Source organism: Fundulus heteroclitus, chromosome 20 (genome assembly GCF_011125445.2).
Source record: "Fundulus heteroclitus isolate FHET01 chromosome 20, MU-UCD_Fhet_4.1, whole genome shotgun sequence".
Lineage (NCBI taxonomy): Eukaryota > Metazoa > Chordata > Actinopteri > Cyprinodontiformes > Fundulidae > Fundulus > Fundulus heteroclitus.
Window position 1 is genome coordinate 26,764,688 of NC_046380.1, and position 27,910 is coordinate 26,792,597.

The following is a 27,910-nucleotide window of genomic DNA, read 5'->3' on the forward strand; positions in this document are numbered from 1 at the left end:
GTAACTCAGATAGCCTGAGGCAACTCAAGTCCAAAAGTAAGAAAGCAACGTCATGTGGAGAAATATTGTGGAATAGGGTATACATTTAGAACATTTGATTAAATTATGTCTTTAGTGGGCTATACAGTTAATGCTAAAGAAAAAAAAAACATTGCCATTTATTCCAACGTTATTTCATGTTTAATCGAAACTCAAAATGAAGTTGAGATTTCCTACTCTACACTTTACCATGAAGTAACGGCGGTCCTGTCTGGTGATGGCAGCCAGGATAGGACAAATTAGTGTTTTCGGTTTCTTGATAGACGATTCCTAACCTTCTGGGAGCTCTTTACCTCAGTTTTTTTCTCGGAATGGGCCTGAACCCTGGAAAAGCGATAGCTGAGATCAAGAAGATGATGGCCGCGTACAAGGAGAAGAAGGCAGCAGCTGTTTGACACTTTGACTCTCATTTTCTACAACTTGATTATGAAATTATTGATTGTAAAACGCTCTTTGAGGTCCGATGGGCCTGAACATCGGTTTCAGTTTGAGGCTTTCAACGTTGCACTCGTACAAATGCATAAAGTTGTTCCCTCCTTACCAACAGCCCTCTTTGTTTCTGATAGAAAATAAATAGTTTCTGTTGGAGCAACTGGGCTCTTGTGTGTTTTTCAGTCAATGGCACTAAAATACTCAAATACTCTCAAATATGAATTACCATTAAACCTCTACTGTGTGAATTATGGTGAGTCCTGAATTAATTTACAATCCTAATCTTAGTTCTAACAGATGAGGCTCCCAATCTCGCTGAAAGAAGCCTTTTTACAGGTTATACAAAAGCTTTTCTGAATTTGTGTCATATACTTGTCAGCGAGAACATCTAAACCAACCTAATAAGATAAATTTGGTCTAAATTATTTACAGGCTAAACATAATAGGTGACAGGTTTACTGTGATTGTGTAGATATAGATATATCCATCCATTTTCTGGACCGCTTAATCCCTCATGGGGTCGCGGGGTAAAAACCACACAGACAATCTGTCTAGTGATGTCTAGAAGAAGTGAGAGACATCTTTCTGCAGATGGGCCCAGCTTTTAGACCAAGAACATACTCTCTATAGTCCAAAACCAGCTCTAAATTTTTTTGTCATCAAATCAACACGACAGTAAAGAAACATTAAATCTGGTAATAGTTTCCTAACTCTCTATGTGTTCATTCTGGCTCCAGGTCGAATTTTATTTTCCTCCTTCACAATTCACAGCTTTTTTTTCTCTTTTTTTTCTTCTTTTTTGTTACTCGACTCGCCTAGAATGTGTGTGTTTTTAGCATCATCTTAAATAATTTACATTTTGTTTTTTTTTTACAGAATTTATACCATTGTGTATTTTTCTTGCTCTGAATCAAATATGTGGCTATGCCTTGATAAAAAAAAAAAAAAAAAAAAAACAACATTTACAATGTTCACATTTGTAAATGTGTGTAACATCAACTCATTTGTATTTATGGACATTTGTGCTAAAATGTAGCCATTTCCTTTTGGTTTTCTTTCTTTGCCATGATTATTTTAAATAAATAACTACAATTTAATAAAGTAATTAATAACATTTTAGGTTTGATTAGAAAGTAAAGTCCCAGCCATAATATTTTCATATTAAATTCATCTTATTCTTTTTATCTTCTTGTCTTAGTGGGTTGACAGTTGTCCCATACTCTTTCCATTTCCGGATGATGGATTGAACAGTGCTCAACTTCTCCACAACTTTATCCCTGACCTGTCTGGTGTGTTCCTTGGACTTTATGATGCTGTTTGCCTCCCAATACTTTTTTAAACAACCTCTGAGGCCATCACAGAGCAGCTGTATTTATACTGAGATTAGAATACACACAGGTGGACTTTATTCAGTCCTTAGCAATAATCAGGCAACTTCTGAAGGCAGTTGGTTGCACTAAGAGAAAAGCTGGCTAAATACTTTTACAAAGTTTTAATCATGTATAATTTTCTTTGGACTTCACAATTGCATACCACTCTGTGTTGGTCTTTCACATACGATTCCTATGAAATATATTTATGTTTGTTGTTGAAATGTGACAAAATGTGCAAAGGTTTAAGGGGTATGAATACTTTTGCAAGCTACTGTATCTACTAATCCTATTCACTGTAAAATGTTTTTGGACGATAATCCCGGGAAAATTAATGCTTTAAATTTCTGCTTTACATGTTCTGACACCCTGACACCATAGCAGCATAGGATGCATCTTCATATGCCTTTCTATTTAGTTATTACACATGCTTTGCTTTTGTCTCAAAGTGTATTGAAATGCTCGTTTATACAACCTCTACTATGATTAAGCCAGGAGCAGAGTAACTGGTTTTCTACACCATCTCAGGCCTTCACAGACATTTCACAGTTCCTTTGACTTCATCAAACCTCTCTAATCCAGAACATTTCAACAACTACTACTATATTAAAAAAGCAGATTTAATGGAAAAAAAGGTCTAAATAAAGTTACCATTTAAATTGTATTGTGAGAATATTGTGAGAATAAATTATGATGCTAAACCAAGACACTGGGTATAGTTAATCAGAACCGTGGCCTTTATTGTAGTTTAAAGCTTGACACACACATAAGCACAGTTTGGATACCTGACTTCTTACGTTTCCATAGCAACTATAAGAAGACAAGAACTTGCCTCAGAACCTTGATGAGGTCATCATACAGTGATCTCATCGGTGATGTCATAGAGGTTCGGAAGGTTTCTTTATTCTACAAAGAACTTTTCAGCTTTGCTTCTGAACCGTGTTCAAGGCAGACTGCTTGCAGAGAGAAACAAATTCTAACGGAATTTATTTTACGATCGCCTCAAGTGGAATATACAGTAAACATGTTTTTTGCTGCTGGTTTTGCCCTTGGAGCCTTGGTTACGAAGGCAGTGAGAAAGATATGTACCCCCTGCAGTGCAAAAGATGATTTGGTCAACGATAGCGCTGAGGTGGTACAAATCAGCTCCGAAACCCCAGCTAACACTTTGACAGTGCAGACATCGGAAAACTGTGCTTTTGCCAGTGTTCCTGAAGACGAATTGAAACCGGACGTCAAACCTAGCTCTGAGGATGAGAAAGTTAACTCTGAAACCCCAGCTAACACTTTGACAGTGCAGACATCTGAAAACTGTGCTTTTGCCAGTGTTCCTGAAAACAAAATGACTAGCACTGGAGACAATCAAAGCGATATTGGAAAGAAAGAAAATGTGATGGAAATGAATAATTCTGGAGACACAAATCTCTCGATCAACCCAGATCTTCTTAGGAATGAAATTATCACTGAGGACGAAACTGGAACCAAGGATAAACAATTAATTCATGGAACCTATCAAGACCCTTTTCAACACAAGACGGTCACAGAGGAAGAACCTAGCGCCTGTTCTGAAGCTGAAACACTAAATGACACGGACCATTTCTTGACAGAAGACAGTAAAACAAATCAGGATCTTGATCCAACCTTGTTCTTTTGCAAGTTCCCCAACATCTCCAATAACTGTTGGATTAATTCTGCAGTACAGAGCATCCTGAACCTGAGCATAGTCAGAAAGTTTGTGGCTCAGCATCCCACAGATATTTTTGGAGCCTTGTTAACAATTCGGTTATTTGCCCGCCTTATCTTTTCTGCCATTTGCATCCCAGGGAAATGTTTCTCACCAGAAGAAATCGCCCAAGTTATTTTGGAATTTTGTGAAAAAGTGCCGAAATATGACATTACAGAGCAGTACAACCCAATAAACTTTTTGTATGATATTTTGGGCTTGTTAGATTCTTCTGGTATTAACACAGTTTGCATGATGAATTCAGCTGCAATTTGTAAAGGATGTCAGACTTCCCTCTTTGAAATCAATGAAGTTGGTCCCATCATTGACATAGAAGCAGCAGCACCATACGACAATACTCTTTCTCTTTTTAACAGTATGGTTGCTGAGCACGAGAGAGGTTATTGTGAAGTATGCGACTCCGTCTTAAAGAAAAAACTGTTCTTCAGCGACAGTGATGTGATGGTCCTGTTTCTGGTTAATTCAATCAGTGAGGCAGATTCAAAATGTCCAGTGATTCCTAGTGCAACCATTGACATTCCTGTAAAAGGTGGAACCCAGTCGTACCGTCTGTCCTCAGTCATTTGCAGCCAAAGCCCGAGTCCAGAGATTCAACGCAATTACACATATCTGATGTGTGGACAAATTATATATAAGGCTGAAGATACCCAGGTAACAATTTCAAATAAAGACTGTGTAGCTGATATTTGCAACAATGGGTTTATCTACGTCTACGAGAAGTACACAGAAGGAGATGACGAGTTCAGTGTTTGGATCAAAGCTACCCCTGAACAAGAAAATCGCAACACTGAAAGTGCAGGAAATATGCCAACAATGATGTCAACTTCCAGCATCCGAAAAAAAGAACAATGAATAAAAACAAAAACAAAACTACCTAATGACGAAAATGCAAAAAAAAAAAATAAAGGAACTTTTTATATAATATACCATATCCCCATCCCGCAAAAAACAAACAAAAAAAACAGGCATAGAGAAAAAAAAAAAGCTATTGGGGCTGCACGGTGGCACAGTCATTAGGGCTGTTGTCCTGTAACAGAAAGGTCCCTGATCTGAAACATAGCTGGGATCTTTCTGTATGGAGTTTACATGTTCTCCCCGTGCATGCGTGGGTTCTCTCCGGGGGCTCCGGCTTCCCCCCACAGTCCAAAAATATGCATTTTTAGGTTAATTGGCCATGTAAAATTGTCGTTAGGTGTAAACATACTCATGCTTTCTTCAGTTTTGTAATAATCTTTTAAAAAAATGACAAAGAAGGCGGCTCGGCTGGTCGCCGAGGCAAAAACTCGGGCGTGGGAAGAGTTCGGAGAGGCCATGGAGAAAGACTTCCGTACGGCTTCGAAGCGATTCTGGTCCACTATCCGGCGTCTCAGGAGGGGGAAGCAGTGCAGCACCAACACTGTTTACAGTGGGGGTGGTGTGCTGCTGACCTCGACTCGGGACGTCGTGTTTCGGTGGGCGGAATACTTCGAAGACCTTCTTAATCCCACCAACACGTCTTCCATTGCGGAAGCAGAGCCTGAGGACTCTGGGTCGGGTTCTCCCATCTCTGGTGCTGAGGTTGCCGAGGTTGTTAAAAAGCTCCTCGGTGGCAAGGCCCCGGGGGTGGATGAGATTCGCCCGGAGTACCTTGAGGCTCTGGATGTTGTGGGGCTGTGTTGGTTAACGCGGCTCTGCAGCATCGCGTGGACATCGGGGGAAGTTCCCTTGGATTGGCAGACTGGGGTGGTGGTCCCCCTATTTAAAAAGGGGGACCGGAGGGTGTGTTCCAACTACAGAGGAATCACACTCTTAAGCCTCCCTGGTAAGGTCTATTCAGGGGTTCTGGAAAGGAGGGTCCGTCAGATAGTCGAATCTCGGATTCAGGAAGAGCAGTGTGGTTTTCGTCCTGGCCGTGAAACACTGGACCAGCTCTATACCCTCAGCAGGATTCTGGAGGGGGCATGGGAGTTTTCCCAACCAGTCTACATGTGCTTTGTGGATCTGGAGAAGGCATTCGACCGTGTCCCCCGGGGGATCCTGTGGGGGGTACTCCGGGAGTATGGAGTACCGGACCCTTTAATAAGGGCTGTCAGGTCTCTGTACGACCGGTGTCAGAGTCTGGTCCGCATTGCCGGCAGTAAGTCGGACTGGTTTCCGGTGAGAGTTGGACTCCGCCAAGGTTGCCCTTTGTCACCGATTCTGTTCATAACTTTTATGGACAGAATTTCTAGGCACAGCCAAGGTGTTGAGGGGATCCGTTTTGGTGGCCTTAGGATTGCGTCTCTGCTATTCGCGGATGACGTGGTCCTATTGGCTTCATCAGGGCGTGATCTACAGCTCTCACTGGAGCGGTTCGCAGCCGAGTGCGAAGTGGCCGGGATGAAAATCAGTGCCTCCAAATCCGAGACCATGGTCTTGAACCGGAAAAGGGTAGAGTGCCTTCTCCGGGTTGGGGAGGATGTGCTGCCCCTAGTGGAGAAGTTCAAGTATCTTGGGGTCTTGTTCACGAATGAGGGGAGGATGGAGCGGGAGATCGACAGGCGGATTGGTGCCGTGTCTGCTGTGAAGCGGGCGCTGTACCGGTCCGTTGTGGTGAAGAGAGAGCTGAGCCAAAAGGCAAAGCTCTCGATTTACCGGTCGATCTACGTTCCTACCCTCATCTATGGTCACGAGCTTTGGGTCGTGACCGAAAGAACGAGATCCCGGATACAAGCGGCTGAAATGAGTTTTCTCCGTAGTGTGTCTGGGCTCTCCCTGAGAGATAGGGTGAGGAGCTCAGTCATCCGGGGAGGACCCAGAGTAGAGCCGCTGCTCCTCCACGTCGAGAGGAGCCAGTTGAGGTGGCTCGGGCATCTGGTTAGGATGCCTCCTGGACGCCTCCCTGGTGAGGTGTTCCGGGCACGTCCCACCGGGAGGAGGCCCAGGGGAAGACCCAGGACACGCTGGAGGGACTATGTCTCCCGGCTGGCCTGGGAACGCCTTGGGATTCCTCCTGAGGAGCTGGTCCAAGTGGCCGGGGAGAGGGACGTCTGGGCCTCCCTACTGAAGCTGCTACCCCCGAGACCCGACCCCAGATAAGCGGAAGAAGACGGACGGACGGACGAAAAAAAAAATTGACAAAGAAGTAACCCCAAAAACAAACTAACATGAGACAAAAAAGTCTACTGCATGGTGATACTGTTATTAAACCAAAATAAAGTGGGTAAAGGAAAAAAAAAAGATGGGGAACAAACAAAGCTTCTCAGAGCAAACCAATTATTTTGTTTCTTAAATGTAATTTTCCCAAAGAATTGTGCTCCAGTAGAGCAAAATTCTTTTCAACCTGGAATAAATGTATCTGGAAGATTCTGTGGCTGACAATAAAAAAAAAGAAATTCTTGCTACTACATAAGAAAGAAAATAAAGAAACATGAGGAAAAAAATAGTATATTTGTTAAGACTGCCTTCTATGTTAAGTTTTATTTATCACTATAGCTAGCTATAACTATAACTTCAAAGCAGTATTAGACAGACAGAGCACCCAACCTATCTGCAGAAGTGGCTGCTGGCCAGGCCAGTTCAGGAGCCACAAGAGGAGGACGATTGATAAATTATTTAACAGTCCCTTTAAGGGTTATATTACAACGGCCTTTTTCAAAGCCACCCACAAACTTCTTTTCTATCTCCTATTCTGATTAAAAAAAGCTTTCTCTACACTGCTCCTTCACCGTGTTTCACAACAACAACCAGTCCTTGACTGGTTGCCACAACGCGATTTGACAGAAAAGTTCAGATTTTTGTACTCCAGCGCGTCTTTTTGCATAGGGATAATATGTATAGACTCATGTATAGGTGTCAAAATGTTTTCAGAAAGAAAAGGGTTTGAGTGTGTAGGTTATAAGTATGCAAAATTGTTGAATTGGGACACTACCAGTTATGTCATCAACTTGCGCCTATGCGTCATAATTGCAACACCAAAAATTACGGGACCATTACTGTTTTTGCCACATAGGTGTTAGAAAGAGACTAGGGAACATTTCCCAAAAGTGAATTAGTGAAGGTTGCAACCAAACATCATGAAACCTTCAGGGCACAGGTTCGCAAAGTGGGGGTCTGGACCCCCAGGAGGTGGAGAGATGATTTGATGGTGATGAGCTTTGATTTTGTTTTGTTTTTTCCTTTGTGAAACCAATAGTAACTTTAGAAGCAGCTCTACACTTCTCGTTTTAACAAAGGGGGAGGGCTACACTTTTTTGTAAGAGTTCATATAAAAATCTGAGTTTATTCTTGTAATTTTACAACTTTATTTTTGTAATATGACTGTATTTTTCATAATTTCAAAAAAAAAAAAAAAAAAAAAAAAAAAAAAAAAAGGGAACAGAAATACCGCCCGCAAAAAGGGGGTGGCCAGTTTCTGGCACTGTTATGTGGGAGGGGGCGGGGGTCACAGGGCAGGATGAAAATTTTGGGAACCCCTGGTTTAGGGGTTTAACATTCTCTTAATGTGAAAAGTGTTTCAGTCAGGGAACCTTTAGGGAAGAGTCTCTACGGCCACATTATTTAATTTGCAACCAAACTTCATTCAGTATTAAGGTATTTTAAATTCTACAAGAATCAGGGCTTTATATATTAATTGGAGCTAGATGACGTTCATGGTTCTTGTTATTAAGACTTAAAAAAAAAAAAAATTCTGGGATTCAATCGACACCCGGAAACGAAAGGGGGCTTTGATTCCTTTCAAAGTAAAAGCTGAACATTATTTCACATACCTGAAGTAAAGCTTTTCGTCCTCGATGAGCGCACCCTTCTTTATCGGAAAAAGAAAGTTGTAATAAATTGAACATTTACCTCAGATATGAATAAACTCTCCTTTTTTTAACAATAAATTTGTGACCACTGCACCAGCAGCAGCAGCAAACTTGACCTGGAAGATAAATGCATCGCCTTGCACCGCAGTGTTGAAAATCCCGGTTAATAAACATAAAGTCATGATTTTCGCCGAGGACGAAGACGACCCTTTCCCTGTGGATGATGGCTGTCTGTTCTCGGAGACGTTTTCCCAGGAGACTGCGTACAGGCTGATGGGCGAGGAGCTCCGGATAACACAGCTCTTCGGAGCCAACCTCGGCGTGGCTGCGCCCGTCTGGGAAGCTGTAAGAGCGGCTGTTGCTGATCCGCAGCTTTCTGCTGTACGTGGGGTAGGGGAAGGGGTGTGATGGCGAAATATTTTTCTGTGCACAGGCCTTGCATCTGTGCCGCTTCTTGGAGGACCAGTCCGTGGAGCTGAGAGGGAGGCGGATCATCGAGCTGGGAGCAGGGACTGGGGTCCTCGGTATCCTGGCTGCTCGTCGGGGTAGGCAGGAGTTCATTCCCGCATCCATCAACTCGTTCCTTATTTATTTACACAATTATTTAAGTCATGCATTCATTTATTTATTTAAAAAAATTTTTTTTCTTCTTGCATTCATTCAGGCATTCTCTCTGTCAGCATTAATCATTCATATTTACAAAGGGCCAGGCCCGTATTAAGACAATGTGGTGCCCCTGGGCACTATACCTCAAAGCCCCCCCCCCCCCCCCCCCCTTACCCATGCTGTCCTCCGGTCAAAAACATCAGACATAATCAAGGGGATTTCTGTAATGTAATTTACTATTTACTAACTTACTCAACTACCTGTAGGCATATGAGCAGTGAGCAATATTCAAATATCTCATGTTAAAATGTTAAAACAAAATTATTTTGGATTTATCTATCTTTTATTTTTATTGTGAAATCAGTGTTCACAAAACGAATAATGCATGGTCTTTCAACAATTGCAAGTAAATAATATAACAATTTATGAATAATATATTTTTAAAGCATGTGTCATGTGGTGCCCCCCCCATGGTTGGTGCCCCTGGGCACTGGCCCACTGGCCCTTATGGATAATCCGGCCCTGCAAAGGGCCTTCAAAGATGCTTCACATTACCAAAAATTAATCTGCAAAAGTTAGATTAACAGCTATCTTTTATATATCCAAATGTACTTTCATGCATGAATTACAAAGACCTAACTCATGTTTTTCTCTTTTAGTTTTTTAATCATTCTTTTTAGGCACGGAAAAAAACAACTAAGATGCACATTTTAAACAAATTAGTTGTAAAGACTTTGTCTCTCTTGTCTTCACAAGTAGACGACATGGATGTAGGTTTTATAAAGGAATTATTAATATAGGAATTTGGGAATGTTTTTTTCAGTAGAAGGGACTGGAAAATTGGTCTGATTCGAGGGAAAGATGGATGGTGCTAAATACCATACCCTACCAACTTTATTTATAAAGTGCTTAAAAACAGCCAACAGCTGAAACAATGTGCTGTACATTGCTACAAGCTAAAACAAATGCGTTTAAAACAATGTAATAAAATAAAATAAAAATAAAAAGATGATGCATGAAAATGCTTAAAAGAAACAATTAAAAACGAAAATAAAGTCTCGCTAGTGGTAAAAGCCCAGGAATAATAGTGGGTTTTAAGGCGAGTTTGTAGGCAGTCAATGAGCCTCTCTTATGTGCAGGGACAGGTTATTCCACAATTCAGGGATATTCTTGAATAAAATCTGTGTCAGTCTGCATGTGATTTGCGACTGGGATAGAGGTTCGCCTTCCACCAGGACAATGACCTGAAGCATACTGCTAAAGCAACAGTTAAGTGGTTTAGAGGAAACATTTAAATCTGTTGGAATGACCTTGTCCAACTCCAGACCTCAGTCCAACTGAGAATCTGTGGTTAGAAAAGAATTGAAAGCAATAGAATAGAATAGAATAGAACTAGAAATTCAGGTGTGGCAGTGGCAAAAACAAGCGGACAGAAGACAACAGTCTTAAATAACGTCAATTAAAAAGCAAATTTTAAAGTTAAGCTGTAAAGCAGAAGAAAATGAACTTATCACAAAGGGAAAACATACTGTGCAATCATTAATAGATAAGGCAAATTCAGATAAAAAAATTAAATGTTTAAGTTAAAATTGAAGGAAAACAGTGTTGATTACAGAAGGAAAGCTGTGCAACATGTCTGATTGTAATAACAAACACTCCCAGAGAAGTGTTCAGAAAGACTCAAGCATCTGAGAGACAGTGTAAAAAATGTTGATCAGATTAGATTAAACTTGAAGATCTCTGTTCAGAATTGAAACCAATCCAACATGAAGGAGCTGGAGCAGTTTAGCCTTGAGGAATGGGCAAAAGGCCCAGTGGCAACAGTTTTGGACGCCAAATCTTTCTGGTATTTTGTCCTATTTGTTATTTGCTTCACAAAAAGAAAAAATATACATCCTAAAAGTTGTTGCAAATTGGTGCAAAAGCTCAAACAATCTATTTTAAATGCAGCTTGTGAGGCGACAGAACATGAAAAATGCCAAAGGGGGTGAATGCTTATGCAAGCCGCTGCTTTGGCTCCGCAACCTTAGTCTCACACTTCAGACAGTAACTGTAACTCACTGGTAAACCAATCTGCAAAAAGTGTTGTTTTGAAATAAAATAAAAAATAATCTGTAGCTCTAGTTTAATAACAAAAAAAGGTTTTATTTTTATTTATTTTTACAGCTAAACCAATATTGTAATGGTAAAAAATAACCATTGAAAACATAGCTTGCAATCTATGATATCCATTGAAATGGAGAGATGATTGGTTGTAATTTCTCCCCAATATAAAATCAACATTTTAAAATGTTGACTGCTATTAGCTCTTAATTGTTAATGGTCTCATAAAATACATGAGCTTGCTAGAGATTGTGATGTTCTGTTTCCAGCTGACTGCAGCCATGTGGGATTACAGAATTTCCTTTGAGAACCTGCACTGACTGCCCAGTAGGTGGCAGTGTGCTACACCACAGGCCAACAAAGTGGCTTACATGTAAGTAAACAAGGGCTACTTGATTATAAAACAGGACTTTAAAGATATTATTGTTAAATTTTACAATAACAGTATCAATTGAAATGAACAAACTTCAGCCAGCTACTGAACCACCCCTACTTCCTCTGTCTTTTCTTTTCGCTTTTTACAATGAAAGTCCATCCCAGAGGACAAATTATTACCGTATTGGCTCGCAGAGCTTGAATGCATTGCATCAGAAATGTAACAGGATACAAAACATTGCATCTAAGCAGTCCTTTGCTATTCCAACATTTCATACATTGATGCTGAAATTATGATTTATTGTGCACCTCTAAAATAAACCGGACACTCACATACAAGAAAACAGCTTTTGAATACCAAGCCACTGAAGTGACCACAGTGCATAGAAAAAGTAATTAAAATGGTCAAACATTTTAATCTTTTTTTTTAATAAGGAATATGTGATAAAGTACAATTTAAAAAGACAATCCAATTGCAATCACAAGCCTGTGCTTAAAAACCCCAAAGCAGAACAAAAGACGGCGATATTGAAATGGTGATTTATGATCAGACCTAGGTGCACCTTTTACTGAATCTAACTGCAAAAAATCTGAACTAAGGATACTCCACATAAACATTACTTAGACTTCATTTAAGCGTAGCATGTCTATTTAAAAGGGTTGGCTAAATATATATTAAAGTATTAAAGATGCCGTTACGCCCCAAGTTCAGAAACATGAAGATTTATTTGGGGGAAAAAAACATTAGATTCTTCATATCGCATTAAAAAGAAAAAAATTGCAAACCTTTGAACTGGTACGTCAACAAAGTAACAAATCTGCAGATCGGTTCAGCATCTTTTGGGACCCACTGAAACGGCCTCCATACTGGAGAGAGTTGGTCCCTAAAATCAACTTATTGTTGGATCTTTAATTGTCCTTTGATTTCAGTTTACCTTAATAATGAATGAATGTGTGAATCCTGTAGGTGGACACAAAAAAGTAATAATCAGATATTAGCTGGTTAATTCCTATCCAGTCCTCAATAGCTGGGACTAATTTCATGTTGGATAGAAATTATAATTGAAATTGAAAGATGATGTTATTGGTCAAAACTGGAAGTTATTTCTTAATCACAGGGGGCTCTCCTCTCTGGAGAGATAATCCCCTCTCACTCTTCATTACATTGACACTGATCTTATTATGGTTCAGTAGGTCGAAACATAAACAGAGATGTATGTTGGCCATATGTGGAAAACATAATGCAATATAAAAACAGAGGTTTTTCTTTTTATTATTCTCTGAACCAAATTGTGCTTTTCTGTTTAAGATAAGAATTCCTTTATTGTCCCACAACGGAAGAAATTCGGGTGTGATAGTGGCAAACAGACACAGTTACACCCAGTTATTAGCAATAAAAAAGAAGAAGAAATAACAAACTAGTCTAATCTAAAGTTAGTTCTAAAGAAACACCAAGAATAGAACATAAAAGAGTAAATACCTGAGTAAATATTGCGCAGTTATTGATATGGCACCTAGAAGATGGGGTTGTTTTGTATTTCTGTCATCAACGTTACTGCGAAAGCAATAAAAAGAGAAAAGTAAAGAAAAAAATTAGATGTTTTTATTGAGACATGCAGTCGGTTCATACTAGGCCTCTTTGCTAAAGCTTATTCATGTCAAAGTCAGTCACATTAAACAAAAATAAAATCTTTTCAAATATTACACAGAAAACTACACAAAACACTCCCATAAATATAAAAAGATACGAACAAAGACGTGATAATCAATTAATTAATTAATCAATTACGCAGTAGAATAAAACACATGACCATGAACTGGTTAAAAATTCATTTTAATTTTTTTGTTGATCTTTCTTTCTATAAATGCTCACAAATCTAATAAACATAATATGAAAAAAAAAAACCGCCATGGAAAAGCAAAACTGATATAAAGATTCATCACAGAAGAAAATTATATAGTTTAAGTGTTTATTTGTTTCAGTGTTGATGATTATAGCTTACAGTCAATGAAAACGCTAAATGTAGCTTCTTGGACAATTCTAATGTTACATAGGACCAATTAAAGATTATTTTCATAAAAAAATAATAATAATTTGAAAAAGTCGTTTAAAAAAGAAACTACAAATTTCTTAGAGCCCATGATTGCCGAAAGGAAAAAAGCTTCCACCGCTGTTTAAAACATTCGTTCCCCAAATGTGTCAGAAAGCAGAACACCAGCAGCCCCTCAGTTTCTCCAGAAATTCAATCAACAGACAGGAAACTGCTTTTCATGTGCTCTGTAACTCCTCAGTCCGATATAACTCCAGCATCCTCCGTGTTGCACAACCTAAACGGCGAGGAAGAAAGAAAGAAAGCGTTTACTCCGATGTGGACTCGTCACCTCCATCGAGTGAAGTTGTGTTTGTCTTTCAGGTGCAGAGGTGACCCTCACAGACCTCCCTCTGGCTCTGCCACAGCTCCAGGCCAACGTCTCCGCTAACGCTCCCCCCGACGGCTGGCCCTCTGCCCCTCCCGCCGTCCTCCCCCTGCGCTGGGGCCAGGACCACCTGGGCTTCCCCGCTGACTGGGATGTGGTGCTGTGCGCCGACATCGTCTACCTCCCGGAGACGTACCCCCTGCTGGCGGAGACGCTGGCTCACCTGTGCCAAAACGGAGCCGTGGCGTATCTCTCCTCCAAGATGCGCAGGGAGCACCAGACTCAGAGTTTCTACGAGGAGCACCTGGCGAGCGGGTTCGACGTGGAGCTCGTGCACCGTGACGACAAGCAGAACAACAACATCTACAGAGCGTCTAAGAGGGCAGAGCAGTAAGGAGGGAGCGCTGGGAAACTGTGAAAAAAAAGAGACTTGAAGCAATTTAAAATGCTCTTTATATGCGGGTTTGTGCTGGATATTTAAAGAAAACACTTGTTTTTATGTGCTTGTAAGTAAAATTAAACTTATTTTTCTTTAGCCGATGACTTAGTGATGAGTGTTAAGGTCTTTTTAACAGATTTTATTCGTGTTTCTGGGAGAAATCTAAATCAAAGAGACCTGCCTTAAGAGGAGGCCTCATTTGAAACTTAAAATCAAGCTGTCATGTGTAAAAAGCCCTCAAATAAATCCAGCTTTTTCCTCAGTGTGGCTTAATCTTACAATGGTATGCTTAGAGAAGAGGATTCAGAAGAGGAATCTCATGTTCAGAAATTAAACAAAAAATCAGCAGTGGTACGTTTGTTTATACTCATCATTCAACCCCCTTTTGCTCTCAGTCCTCTCCTATCACATCTCCCAAGGTTGAAGCATACAGGGAGAGGGATCCTGGATTCTTCTTTACAAAATCTCACTCACGTCCTGCCGTACACTGTCTTCTCGTCGGCTCATCCACCAACGGGTTTTCTATAAGATGTTGGTCTGGGTTTGACATATTTATGGTAATTATCCTGGTAAAAGACCCGATGATCTGTTGTTTCTTTTCGTTAATAGGGGTCAACCATTGTTTTTTTTGTTTTTTTAATTTCCAGGTTAAATCCCCAAATAGGTCATACCGCCATGCACTCTAACAAGGTATCCTGGGTTTTTCGAAGCGAAACAGGCCCACGGCATTATAGATCCTCCACTGTGCTCAACAGTAGGTATGAGGGGCTTTTAGCCCATTATTCACCCTTCACTTCACACCAAACCCACCCGAACCGTTTGTTGCTGAAAGCAGACCGGTCCAGTAGTTTTCGCTGCATTGTTATATCCTCACTTTTGAGGATATAACAATGGGATGTTCACATCAAAGCTAACAAATTACTTAGAAGGAAGACCGCTAGTTTAGAAGTACACACCGAGAAGACAATTGAGCGGACAGGGTAAGAGATGCTCTCTTAAACTCCATATCTTTACATTGGTGATTTGTGGAAAATATATATTTTTTTCTTGCATTAGTCTAGTTGCATCTGATGGAGACTTGGTGACTCCAAGTAGCTTCTCTTTGCTGCAGATCTTTAACAGCGAGCTGTGGAGATGTTTTCAGGTAACCCATCCTGCTCACGGTGTGGCCAGATAAATAGCTTAGTGGAAATAAAAAAAAAAAAAAAAATAGAAAATTAGGCTAGTATCATGTAATAATTATACACCAGGTTAACAGAGAGTCATGGACTACTAGTTAGAAATTCCTGAAAAGTGATCAGTTAAAAATAAAAAAACTTCAACTGTGTTTATCTTAAAGGGCTCAAGGGTGCCAGCATGTGTGCCATCAGTGAAAAAGAACATACAAATTTTTAAATGCAATGTATATTTTAATGGGAAATTAATGTACTCAGATGAAAGGTTAGACTTTTCAGAGTAATTATGCTGCAAATTATGCTGGTCAACTTTAGACCAATGTTTATCTGCTGGATTCCGGCCAAATAAAATGCAAAAGAACCAGATGCCTCATCATGCCCTTTGCTATTTATTTGTTTCATATGTTATTGTCTTATAACAATATCCTAATCAGTCTGTGTTCAACAACAGGACGTTTTAAATGGCACCGACACCTCTAGGTTCCCCTCCCAAAGCGTGGTGTCAAACGGCAACAGACTTTCCTCCCCTGCAGCCGCCCGTCGGCCCTTCATCCCCTCTGTGCCGTACTCTGCTGATGTGCAGCTTTTCTGTTCAGGAAAGGAAAGCCTGTTTGTCACGCTGGAGAGTTTCAAAGAAAGGGAGACGACCCGACTGCGGCCCGTCACTCCCTCAGCTACAATTCACAGCACAAAACAACAGATCTCTCTCTATCTGCCTGCCTCGTCCCACACGACTATCACAAAACACACTGATCTCCTGTTTTTGTTGCTGCTTCATTACTGCAGCAACCGTTGATGACGGGGTTAGGCAGAAGCTCCCACGGATTACATCTAAAACATAACACAACAGGTTAAAAGGACATTTACCCTGATGTGGGAGGCACTTTTTGTCTTCAATCGAAAAGAATAATAAGAAAAAGAAAATAATAAAAATTAAACGTGTCCGTCGTTAAAATATTATCAAGCTTCAGAAACATGAGATCATGTTCATGGGAGATAAAGGTTTTGGCAAATTTAGATGTAAATAGAGAGTTGTGTTTGTTGTTAAAAGCCATAAGCTGTGCCTAAAACCTGCTGTTTGAAGCTTGCAATGAACAGAGGATGGGCCTGTAGCTGTGTGTGTGTGTGTGTGTGTGTGTCTGTGTGTGTCTGTGTGTGTCTGTGTGTGTGTGTGTGTGGGAGGAGTGGGAGGACGACATGGAGCCACCATCCCATAAAAACACTTTGTCCTGTTTAGAGTTCATTATCCATCACTTCATCTCTGGAGCAGCAAGGGCCAGCAGCTGAAGGTATGTGTGTCAACACTCGCTAATGATACAACATTTAAAACATTTCAGTGTAGTTGAAGCAAACGCCCTTAAATACATGTTCTCTTTTCTTTTTTCTCTTTTTTTTTTTTAATATTCAGGTCTTTGCATGGGGGCAAAGGATGGAGTACTGGTTGGAAAATCAGGGTCAGCACCAGCTTTACTCCAGATTTGGGACTCTTCCTGGGAGAAATTGTGCACACAAGTGAGTAAAACGAAGAAGAAAAAGAAGCCCTCGGTCAAATTATGCTTTAAAAAAAGTTGTTTCCCTAAATTTAGATTTAATTTAAGCATGTCTTAAAAACAAAAAGCTGTTACTTTGTTGGTGTAAATGATCCAACCATCCAATAATGTCAACAAATTGCTTTGAAAAACTCAATAGCTTCTTCTACGGCTGCGTGAAATATTTTTTCAACATTTTAATCTGATCAATAATAATGAGAAAGAAACAGAAATAGTCCCGTTTAAATTACAAGATCAGAAGAAATGAAGTTGTATGATTACGTAACACAATAAAACTGAACTAGAGACGTGGAAGTGTTCACCTCTGAATGTGTGCGAGGCCAAAAACATGCTTCATATGGAAGAAAGTCTGGTCTGGAGTTGTTGCAGACGTCTGTGACAGATTTATGTGGGCCAAAGCTGAGCTTAAACGAAGATGTGGGCTTTGTCTCACAGGTTTAGAGTCAAAAATGCCAAAAAAAGGCATATCATGTCATAAAGTAGAAGCATATATCCTTTTAAAGTGTATAAAGTGGCTAAAACTGTGCCTCCTGTAAGTGTAACTCACCCCAATATCAACTTTTCTTGCATATAAACTGTATAAACTGGGCCTAAGGTTGCTACTTTTATGTTACTGTGCATTTTTAATACTTCTATGTGAACTGGAATGAAATTATGAAATGAAAAGTATCGTCTATACACGTGCAACCGGCCCTTTTCATGACTTCATGACGCCAAAGTGGCCCCATATAGAAATGAGTTTGCATTAAGGTGTTTCAGTGCCGTGCAAACGTGGTGTGTCTACTGTATATTATATAGAAAGTACCACAAAGTAGGCACTGACTTGTAAAATACGGAAACCTTAAACTACATTGTGCGCAATATACTCTATTTGTAAGCAAACATGGTCAGTCTGAACTTGTTTAAAGATGCACTTGTCATTGATTATTTTATGACATTATATTACTATTATTATATACAGTTCCTTCCAAAAGTATCCATACCACTTGAAGTTTTATTTACAATTTCTCATGTTACACATTCTTCAGTGGATTTTAATCGTGTGTGTAGAGTGGTGCAAGATCGTGAAGTTATAGGAAATGATGGATGGGTTTTAAAAAATACTTAATAAATGAAAATCTAAAGGAAAATTACATTTGTCTGCATTCAGGGACGGTCAGTTTGTCCGTTCTTTGCAAAACAGTTCAAGCTCAGTCTGACTGAATGGAAATGATCATTAAATCTTTGGTTGTAGTACTGATTCTCAGTTGTTTTTAGTTCTGTACTTTGACTAGGCCATTCCAACACATGAATATCCTTTGATGTAAAATAATTTCATTGTAGTTCTGGCTGTGTGTTTAAGACAGTTGTGCTGCTGGAAAATGCAGGATGCTGCCACCACCCCTGTGAGGACGCCGTGTTCAGAGTCTTTGGCAGCAGAGTTTTGACTCTAGGCTATAAAGATTTATTTCAGTCTTATCTGACAAGAAGACATTAGCCTGCATATCCTAGAGCCCTACAATGACCTTAATATGTTTTTTTTTTTTCAGAAACTATGAGAATATAGTCATATTATTATGATAATAAAGTCAGACTGTTATTTGGACAATCACTTCAAATTCCTGATACTAATAATAATTTGATGCCATGGTGCTAAAAAGATTTATTTATTATTTGGAATAAATAAATTTGGAAAATATTTTAACTTTAAGAGATGCTATACATTCCTCAATTTAACACAGGGGGAAGACAGCTCTTTTTAGTAAGAGTTCTCAAAAAATGATTTTATTCATGTAAATTCCCCAAAAGAAGCCCCACTTCAAGGAGGTCACCAGTCTCTGGTACTGGTATTTTGGGAATCCTAGGCTGAAAAGGTTTGGGAACCCCCCCCCCGTCTTAAAAGGTTCAAAGCTTGGGATATTGTTTTATAATCCATTAATAATCATTAACTTTAGACGTATCATGACAGAGCTCATCTTATTCATGTTTTTTTATAGCATTTAAGTGTTTTATACTATGTTTTACTCAAGTTACTTATAATATTCTTATGTGTTTTATATTGTATTTTACGCTAGTTGATTGCAACTTATTTTATGTGTTTATCGGGTATGATGTTCATTTTTGTTCAGCGCTTTGGTCAGCTGTTTTTGATGTGCTTTTAAATAAAATTGGCTTGGGGTGAACATCTGAGGCCATCTGAATTTATTCTGTGAATAAAGGACCTTTACGAATGTGGAGACATCTGAACGCAATTGGTTGAACTGAATTTCTTTTAGGGTTATCAGAATAAAGGGGTCGGAATACAATGCAAGCTTTATAGATATTTTTTATTTGCAAAAAATTGTGAAAAAAACTATAATTTTTCTTTCATTTCACACACATGAGCTGTGGGGTAGGAATATTTTTGCCAGGTAGTTAATTATAGGGTTAGGGTTTCAATATTTGGCAGATGACTGAATGTCAACTCTCTGTAAACTGTTTTCTACCAGCGGGAAAGATGCATTTCAAGGTTAATTTTCTGACATGATTTTTCTACTATTTACCCACAGCTATCATGATAGACAGCAGCCAGCCTATAACACACTGTGCTATGGAGAGCAGCGGGATCAGGGAAGGGCAACCAGCAACTGGACGGTACCTGGATCGAGAGCAGGAGGAGCTCTACAGGAGTACACCCACTGGGCAGAGCCAGAGCTGCCCAGTTCTCCTTCTCCCCATTTCCCCTTTGTTTTACACCGTCACAATCAGCGCCACCAGGACCTGGGGGAGTATCGGCAACATGACCCCAGAGACAGAGAGCGGCGGGCGCCTCACGGAGCGGTCAGGGATCACGACAGAGGATCTCTGAGGGATCCGTGGCCGAAGAGGTGGGACCAGAGTCAGCCTTCCTGTTACAGAGACGCTCCCGCTAAGAGGAACGACAGCAGCTATCGAGAGCTGGAGGCCTGGGCAGCTCGGTACAGTCATTCGCTGCCCAGGAGGAGACGCTTAGAAGCGGAGTTGCAACAGGCCATCCAAGGCCTGTCGGAGAGCAGCTGGACTCCAGAGAGGGAAAAACCCATGACGAATCCTCGAGTTCAACCACAACACGGCCAACTAAATCCAAACAGAGCATCCGGACAGTGGGACGCAGCAGCACCTCCTGCTGCGGACACAAACCTCATGAAGGAAAAGATTGAATACCAGTCGAGGGGATTTGGAAAACCTCCTGGATATATCGGCCCTCCCCCCTACAACGGGCCTCCTGTGATGCACCACCGTGATGTTGGCTGGCAGCAGGTTGGTAAGACGCGAGCTGACTGGTCACAGCCAACACTCAGAAAACAGGATGTTCCAGTGGATTTGCAAACCAAGGGGGAGGCGGAGCAAGATGAGAGCAAAATCTACCCCGAAATGGAGGAACTGAAGTCCAGTAAACCAGACGGTGATGCCTTCCAGACAGCCAGTCCCATCGATGCGCAGACACCCGAAAGCGTGTTAGCTCAAGAACCACAAGCGGTTCAGAGCTCCAGTATGAGGAGGGACGAAATCTGTAAGGTGCTGGAAGGACGGAAGTTCAGCGTGAAGAAAAAGACGGGAGGGATGACCATATTCTGCCTGGTGTCTCGAATAGCAAGCCCCTCTGAAACCGCATCGTTACCCGTCTGCGCCTCCCAAACAAGCGTCCAAAGCACAGAAACGGATATATCAGAGCCCCGGCAGGACAGCAGCCAGATGAAGACGCTCGCTGATGACGTGGACTTAGGAGCACAGACGCTCAAAGAGCAGTCAGATAAAACGGCAATCAGATGCAGAGACAAGGTGATGCCTGAAGACAAGCTACCAAGCAGCGTTTTCCTGGAAGAATCCGGAGTTGAGGGAAGTGTCCCTGCATCTGTGCAGCCTGTGTTGATGAAATACCCTCTGTGGAGGGAGCCTGGCGCCAGCAGCAAGGCTGAAGCCGACAGCTCCGACCCAAACTGCTCGAAAGAGACGACGAGAAGCACCTCGAACCAGAATGAAGGTGGGGATGTGAGCAGCCACTCGACGGACAACGAACAGAAGAAACTGGACATCGCGGAGGACGCTGAGGACCTGAGAGGTCTGCTGGTGATAGACACCAGCTGTGTCGTCGTCAAAGTGGAGCTGATTCCTTCGCCGAAGAAGGAACACGTTCACTATTTAGGCTCCACAGCCAATGAAGAAAGCAGCTCGTCTGATTCGAACTCTCGGCTTTATCAAGACGTTACGGCTGATCCAAGCAACGAGACCCCAAGTGGGAACGAGGACCCCGACGCTGACCTGGATCCATCACTTTTGGAGAAACCGGAACACGAAGAGAGTGACGCTTCCCAGTCTGGTGGGCAGCCGTCTTTGCTCTCTGAGAGGGAAACTCTGCAGGAGCGCGCTGAAAGGATCCTCGGCATACCTCTGCAGGACGCCGCCGCCGAACAGCAAACTGAGGATGAAGAACCACCAATTGATCTTTGCAAGGAGAAGCAGATGGAGGAGGCTGGGAAACCTCCTTCTGAGCAAACTCTGGAGGATGCAACAGACCATGTAGAGGCTCTCCAAGCGGAGAAGGACAGAGATGACATTAGAAAGCAGGTAACAAACGAAGACGATCAGGAACAGCAAGCTACCTGAGACGACTGAAGACACCGAGCCCCAACTCAGAACAGACAACACTTCAACTCAAAATGAAATGAAGAAAGATAGTAAGGGGGAATCCACTTGTGGGGAACCTACAAATGAAGACCACGCCGTTGTTCTCAATAATCCCTCTTCACTTTCTCTGAATTCATCACCCTCAAGCATACAGGAAGGTCTTGATTGTGAACGGGAGGCACAAAGTGCAGATGCAGACCTTACTCCTCACCCCGATGCCTCACTTCCTCCTGTGCAACCACCTCCTCCTTCCCCTGAATCCCCACAACCTCCTTTGAGTTCCGGTCTCAGTGAAGAGCGTCTCCCAAGCCCTCCTCCTCTCGAAGTAATGTTTCTAGCAGCTGATGTGGAGCGTGGTGCCGAGCCCGTGGAGGACGAAGGTGAAACGTGGCGCTCGGCTGAAAGCGGGGTCAACGGCGAGTCCTCGGTTACAGAAATTAACAAAGTGTCACCGCATCAACACAACGAAGGTCACAAAAGCAACGATGCTCCTTGTGCTGCCGAGAAGCGACAAACAGATGAGGCTGATTCGACCAGAGCTGAAACTAGGTGTGAAGAGCTAAAGGACGTAGATCCTCAAGCAGCCGACGGGAATCTCTCTGATCCTCCAGTTCAGACAGGCGAGGAGAATGAAGACCACGTAGGAACGCGTGAAACGAAAGATGATTTGGAGGAGGATGGTTTGGGGAAGGTGGAAATCGATGCGACTCTGGAGATATCCCAAGCAAATGCAGGTCTGATCACGAGTCCCCAGGAACCAACACCAAGCAATGAGAGAGATACACACACTCAAACTCGACCACTGATGGACACTTTGCAAAACTCTCCGTCACAGGGTGAATGCCCTGATTATTCGTCTCTTTCACCTGCACCTTCAGGCAGTGAGGGCTCAAACAAGCTCCTAATCTTTGACTTTTCATCTCCCCCACAACAGCCAGACACAGAATCTGTTCCTCTAAATGTTGACATCGCTGCTGCTCCTGATAGCGTGGAAAATGTCTCCAATTGCTTTCACCTGGATTCACGTGAAGACTCCAGCCACTTGTCAACTTGTCTCCCCCAGGAGGAAGATGTCTCTCAGACGTCATCTCCACCTGCTGCACACAAGAAAGGATCCCAGCATCCAAAGTCCCTGGTGGACGTTGTAAATCGCATCAGGAAGCACACAGCGCCCGACTCGGAGAGCGAAGAGGAGGAAGTGAGTGAGCAGTGGGATCTGAGTTGTCTAGATGTGGGAGTGGACAAAATGTTTGAGGAGAACTTCTCTGAAGAGCTGCAGGTGTTTTTGAAGGACGGCGCTGAGACGGGGCAGGAGCACCAGGAGGACAGAGAGCCAGAGGGACACGCTGACGGAGATACTCTGTCCTGCAGCAGCCGCGTCTTTGAAAACGCGGTTGTAGTAGCGGGTGAAGAAACAAGGATCTCTGGTGAGGTGGAGAAAAAGGAGTCTGACAAGTCTGGAGTGGAGCTAGGATGCTCCAGGGAAGAAAAAGGTGAAGCCGAGTCGGAAGAAGGGGAAGATGAGGAGGAACTAGATATGTGTGGTTGTAGTGAGAAGTGTCCATTGGAGGTAGCTCAAAATGCCAGTCATTTGTTAAATTAAACTCAACAAACAGTGCCTTTGATGAAGTTTCCGCACCCCTAAAACTTCACATTTGTTCACACTACAGCCATCGACTTCTATATCTTCCATTGGGACCTCATGCGAGGCCAAATCAGCGCACACTAGAGAAGTAAGAGAATAATTACGTGTAGATACGTTCAATAAAAAAACAATATGACATCCATTTGTACTTAGTGCCCCTAATTAAAAATCTGATGCAACCAGTTGCCATCAGAACTCATTACTGAATAGAGTCCACAGCTGATCTGTGAAGGCCTTGTTAGAGATCATGAGTGCACAAACGGCATCACGAACACGCAGAAACTAACAAAATGTTATTTATAAAGCACATTCCACAGGTCAAAAAATGTGCTTTACAATAAGAACAACCATAAAAAAAAGAATATAAAAGCACAAAATGAAAAATAAAAGCTGTACACATGTAAAATGTGGGTTTGTCCCCACTGGTATTAAAAATGTCCTGCAGAAATATCTCAGACAGAGAAAGGAGCCGTAGGGCTGCTTTATTTTAATAATGGCTCAACAACAGGACACAGGTCAGGGAGTAAGTTATAGAGATGATCCAAGCAGGTTTAGGTTACAAAACAATATCCTGAGCATTGGGATATTTTGAAAGTTGAATGAAAACGACGTATTGTATCTACCAAGACATGGCCGCTCACTTAAACTGACAAGCTGGACAAACGCAGCGTCATAAATCCCACTTCAGTGGACGAGTGGCAAGAAGATGGAGGTTTTTCAAAGAAAGCCGTAAGAAGGACAACATTGCTAAACAGCAAGAACTGCAACAGACTAGCTTAGAGCCAAGCGTAACTTTCCACTGATAGAGTTACTGTCAAAGTCCAGACCAAAATCCATCTAGGACCTGCAGTTGCAGCCAGATATAGTTCTACAAATTATTGACACACAGGGCCTGGATCCTTTTTCTTCCACATCACAGTTATGGAGTACTTTGTGTTGCTCTCTCCCAAAAAAAAAAGCCCATAAAAGGCACTGTAGTTGTAACACGTTAATGTGAAAGATTTCTAGGGGTACCGCATGCACACTCTTGCCAGTCACTATACAATGTCTGCATTGTATCCACATGCCAAAGTAATTTTAGACTTTTATATTTGATTGCTGTGTGACATTAACAGGAAATAGGACTGTTTGCTGAGGTTTAATTGTGTGGAGAATATTTTAACAAGAATCTAGCTGTTAGTTGGTGATGCAGGTTGATTATGTTAAAAATCAAAAATGACCGTTTCTCTAGATATGCATTTCCCTTTTCTTTCTTATTAACCTCTTATTCTGCTGTTACTCATTTTGTTGCTGTTTTGCCATTTCAGCTGTGGATAGCGCTGCTTTTCTTTACATATAGCCATCTACACATCTGTATTTTTGTGTGTGGTGAATAGGACCTCGTTTCTTTTTATTTCTGTATTTGCTGAGTTTCTGTAAAGTGTGTTAAGCTATGTTTTACTTTGAATCAAAAGTACTATAGAAATCGACCAGATGACAGGACTTCTCTAATTTATAACGACATTTAGACTTTCATTTTATTGTAGTTATTGGGAATGTACTGTGCTTTGAAACTGCATTTGCTGCCTTACAATTTTCATTTTTTTTGTCACTCTCAGATGTTTAAGATCATCAAATTGGTTTTCAAATCAAAGTTGACTTGAGTTGATATACAAGGATCGTGTTGCTTTATTTTATTAAGAGAGAAAAAGGCGATCCAAACCCTGTGTGGACAAAGTAAAGCTGATAGCTCTGTTAACGCTCTCATGGCCGCCATTACGGCTCAGTCTCTTTCTTCCTGTTGAATCATCAACACTGACCTGAGTTGAAGTAGTGAGACCTTTGCTACCTTAGATGTTCTGTTTGTGCCCTAATGTTTGAGTCAGCAATTCCCTCCTGTACTAATTTGGTCAGCGGACCGCTCCAAGGAAGGGTAACCGCAGTGTGGCATTTTCTCCAGATGTGGATAACGGCTGTCAATGAGGTTCCTTTCTGTCCTCAAAGCCTAAAAATATTGCTTTGTAAATCTTCTGTCACTGACATGTTTTACTTTAGTTTAGGTATGATTTATTCCTACTTCATGTTGTCAGACAGGTTCTTTTTAAGTGATTGCTTTATTGTACAGGTCAGGTAATAATCAGGCAACTAGTGAAACTGAACAATAACTTTGGCCAACGCCACAAAGAGCTCTCTGAGGATCACATTTCACTCACCCAGTTATAAACCCTTCCCCAGTCTTTGTTGCAGCTGCATTTTCTTTTCTTTGATGTAGTTTCCTCAATATTCTGGTGGGAGTGGTGACCTGGTGATTAGAGCCCCGGTTCAATTCCCGCAGACTGCCACGTTGGCTCCCTGAGCAAGACCCTCAGCCCCAGAATGCTCCCCTGGCGCCACTCGGTGTGGCTGGCAGCTCACTGCTCCCAAAAGGAATGGATTAAATGCAGAAACGAATCCCATCTCTGTGGGACTATAAAAGATATATTCTGTTAAAACAAAAAGGATTTTGATATTATCCTGGCGTGCATGTTGGTCTTGACGTGAGGCGCTGTTGCATATTGTGATTGTCAGCTGGCACAGCTCTAGTCTGTGATGACGACTGCGGCTCTGCTTTCTTTACATAAAACAAGAGAAAAGAAAATAGAATAATCGGCATTTGAATAATTTTTTGACCTTTCAAAATTTGACCCAGCCAAACACGGGACATTGTTTCAGTTTTTGGGACAGGAGTGCAAAAAAATAAATAAAAAATATTCCCACACAAGTCTGGTCACCCTCACAGACTATATGATGAAATACATTTGACATTCCCAGTAAAACTTTGTTTATTACCTTGTTTACTTCTCTTCTTGGTGTAGTTCTCGGATATAAAAATCAGAGAATTTGCCAGAAATAGCCGTTTGTGAAACAACTGACTAGTTCTGTCTAAAGTCTTGGAATAAAAAGGCTGAAGTCATGTTGATGTCATAGAAATATATTTGAAGAGAAAACAGATTCAGGGATAGTAGAAAGTACAAATGTAGAAATTTCTGGACACATTGAAATGATTTTCTTTCAAATACGAAGTCAGAACACGTAATTTTTGTTCTTTTAACACCAACATTTCATTCTTACAATTTTTTGACAGATCGCTCGAGTGAAGTAACAAGATTTTAGTTTGGTTAAGCTGATGTGGAAACTAAACTGGAATAAAGATGCACATGGTCACATTTAACTTAACCTTAGAAATATTACAAAAGCAGATGTTTTTTAATGTTCTAACATAATGGCAAATAATATGCATGTAAACAAATTAAATAAGCTAATTCTATAATTTGTATTTGTTACAGCTAACCCACCTATTCAGCACTTTGAGGATACTTTTTTGCTATAGAGAAGCAACTGAGAAACTTCATGGTGTTCAGGTAGATAAAGAGTTTACACATAACGGACAATGAAACATCAGTCAAAGTTAGAAACGTTAATAGCATTTCTATTACTTGGATGTAAATGGACTCTAGTGTTCAACAATCCTGATGAAAATATGTTTTAATCGGACTTCTGTAAACATTTGTCTTTTTTTAATTTGAGCCACTATATGCCATTAACTACCAATTAATCTTTATAGTAAAAAGATAAAGAAACTGAAACATAACCACATTTCTCCTGTTAAGAGATTAAATAAACTTGAAGGTTGTCTTCTAATGCAAACTGTTTGAAATTTTGACCCGATAGTTTTTGTATAATCTGGATTACAAACACACATAACAATTGTAGGCAATAAACACTGCTAAAAAAAAAATCAATAAAGGGAACACTTAAAGAACACAATGTAACTCCAAGTCAATCACACTTCTGTGAAATCAAACTATCCACTTAAGAATCAACACTGATTGACAATCAGTTTCAGCTGCTGTGGTGTAAATGGAATAAAGGAGAGGTTGTGCAGGTGGTGACCACAGACCACTTCTCAGTTCCTCTGCTTTCTGGCTGTTTTGCTCACTTTTGAATGCTGGCGGTGCTTTCACTCTAGTGGTAGCATGAGACGGAGTCTACAACCCACACAAGTGGCTCAGGTAGTGCAGCTCATCCAGGATGGCAGGAAGGTTTGCTGTGTCTGTCAGCGTAGTGTCCAGAGCATGGAGGCACTACCAGGAGACAGGTCGGTACATCAGGAGACGTGAAGGAGGCTGCAGGAGGGCAACAACCCTGCAGCAGGACCACTACCTTCACATTTGTGAAAGGAGGAAGAGGAGGAGCAGTTAGAGCCCTGCAACAAGACCTCCAGCAGGCCACACTGTGCATGTGTCTGCTCAAACGATCAGAAACAGACTCCATGATGGAGGTATGAGGGGCTGACGTCCACACGTGGGGGTTATAATTACAGCCCAACACCAAGCAGGATGTTTGGATTTACCAGAGAACACCAAGATTGGCAAATTGGCCACTGGCATCCTGAGCTCTTCACAGATGGAAGCAGGTTCACACTGAGCACATGTTGCAGACGTGATAGAGTCTGGAGACGCCGTGGAGAACGTTCTGCTGCCTGCAGCATCCTCCATCATGACTGGTGTGGCAGTGGGTCAGTAACGGTGTGGAGTGGCATTTCTTTGTGGGGCTGCACAGCCCTCCATGTGCTCACCACAGGTAGTCTGACTGCCATTAGG

General features: G+C 41.5%; 2 protein-coding genes across 2 annotated transcripts; both read left to right on the forward strand.

The window, feature by feature from the left end:
• The first annotated feature begins 7,887 nt into the window (after positions 1-7,887).
• On the forward strand, positions 7,888-14,643 carry eef1akmt3 (EEF1A lysine methyltransferase 3). The gene is made up of 3 exons (XM_012881132.3): positions 7,888-8,696; positions 8,785-8,896; positions 13,850-14,643. The coding sequence occupies exons 1-3, from the start codon at positions 8,532-8,534 to the stop codon at positions 14,245-14,247; spliced, it is 675 nt and encodes a 224-aa protein (XP_012736586.2). The 5' UTR covers positions 7,888-8,531; the 3' UTR covers positions 14,248-14,643.
• A 1,978-nt stretch (positions 14,644-16,621) lies between these two features.
• si:ch211-159e12.5 lies at positions 16,622-21,635 on the forward strand. Its single transcript, XM_021307846.2, has 3 exons — positions 16,622-16,756; positions 16,876-16,979; positions 19,546-21,635. Exons 2-3 carry the CDS (start codon positions 16,897-16,899, stop codon positions 21,620-21,622), a joined length of 2,160 nt encoding a protein of 719 aa, XP_021163521.2. The 5' UTR covers positions 16,622-16,756; positions 16,876-16,896; the 3' UTR covers positions 21,623-21,635.
• Positions 21,636-27,910: the final 6,275 nt, after the last annotated feature.

Bases quoted from the DNA above. Each gene is read 5' to 3' on its own strand.
- eef1akmt3 (XM_012881132.3), top strand. From the start codon at position 8,532: ATGATTTTCGCCGAGGACGAAGACGACCCTTTCCCTGTGGATGATGGC. The intron at 8,697-8,784 runs GTAAGAGCGGCT...TTCTGTGCACAG, and splicing joins CTGCGCCCGTCTGGGAAGCT to GCCTTGCATCTGTGCCGCTT. The intron at 8,897-13,849 runs GTAGGCAGGAGT...TTTGTCTTTCAG, and splicing joins TATCCTGGCTGCTCGTCGGG to GTGCAGAGGTGACCCTCACA.
- si:ch211-159e12.5 (XM_021307846.2), top strand. From the start codon at position 16,897: ATGGAGTACTGGTTGGAAAATCAGGGTCAGCACCAGCTTTACTCCAGA. The intron at 16,980-19,545 runs GTGAGTAAAACG...ATTTACCCACAG, and splicing joins GGGAGAAATTGTGCACACAA to CTATCATGATAGACAGCAGC.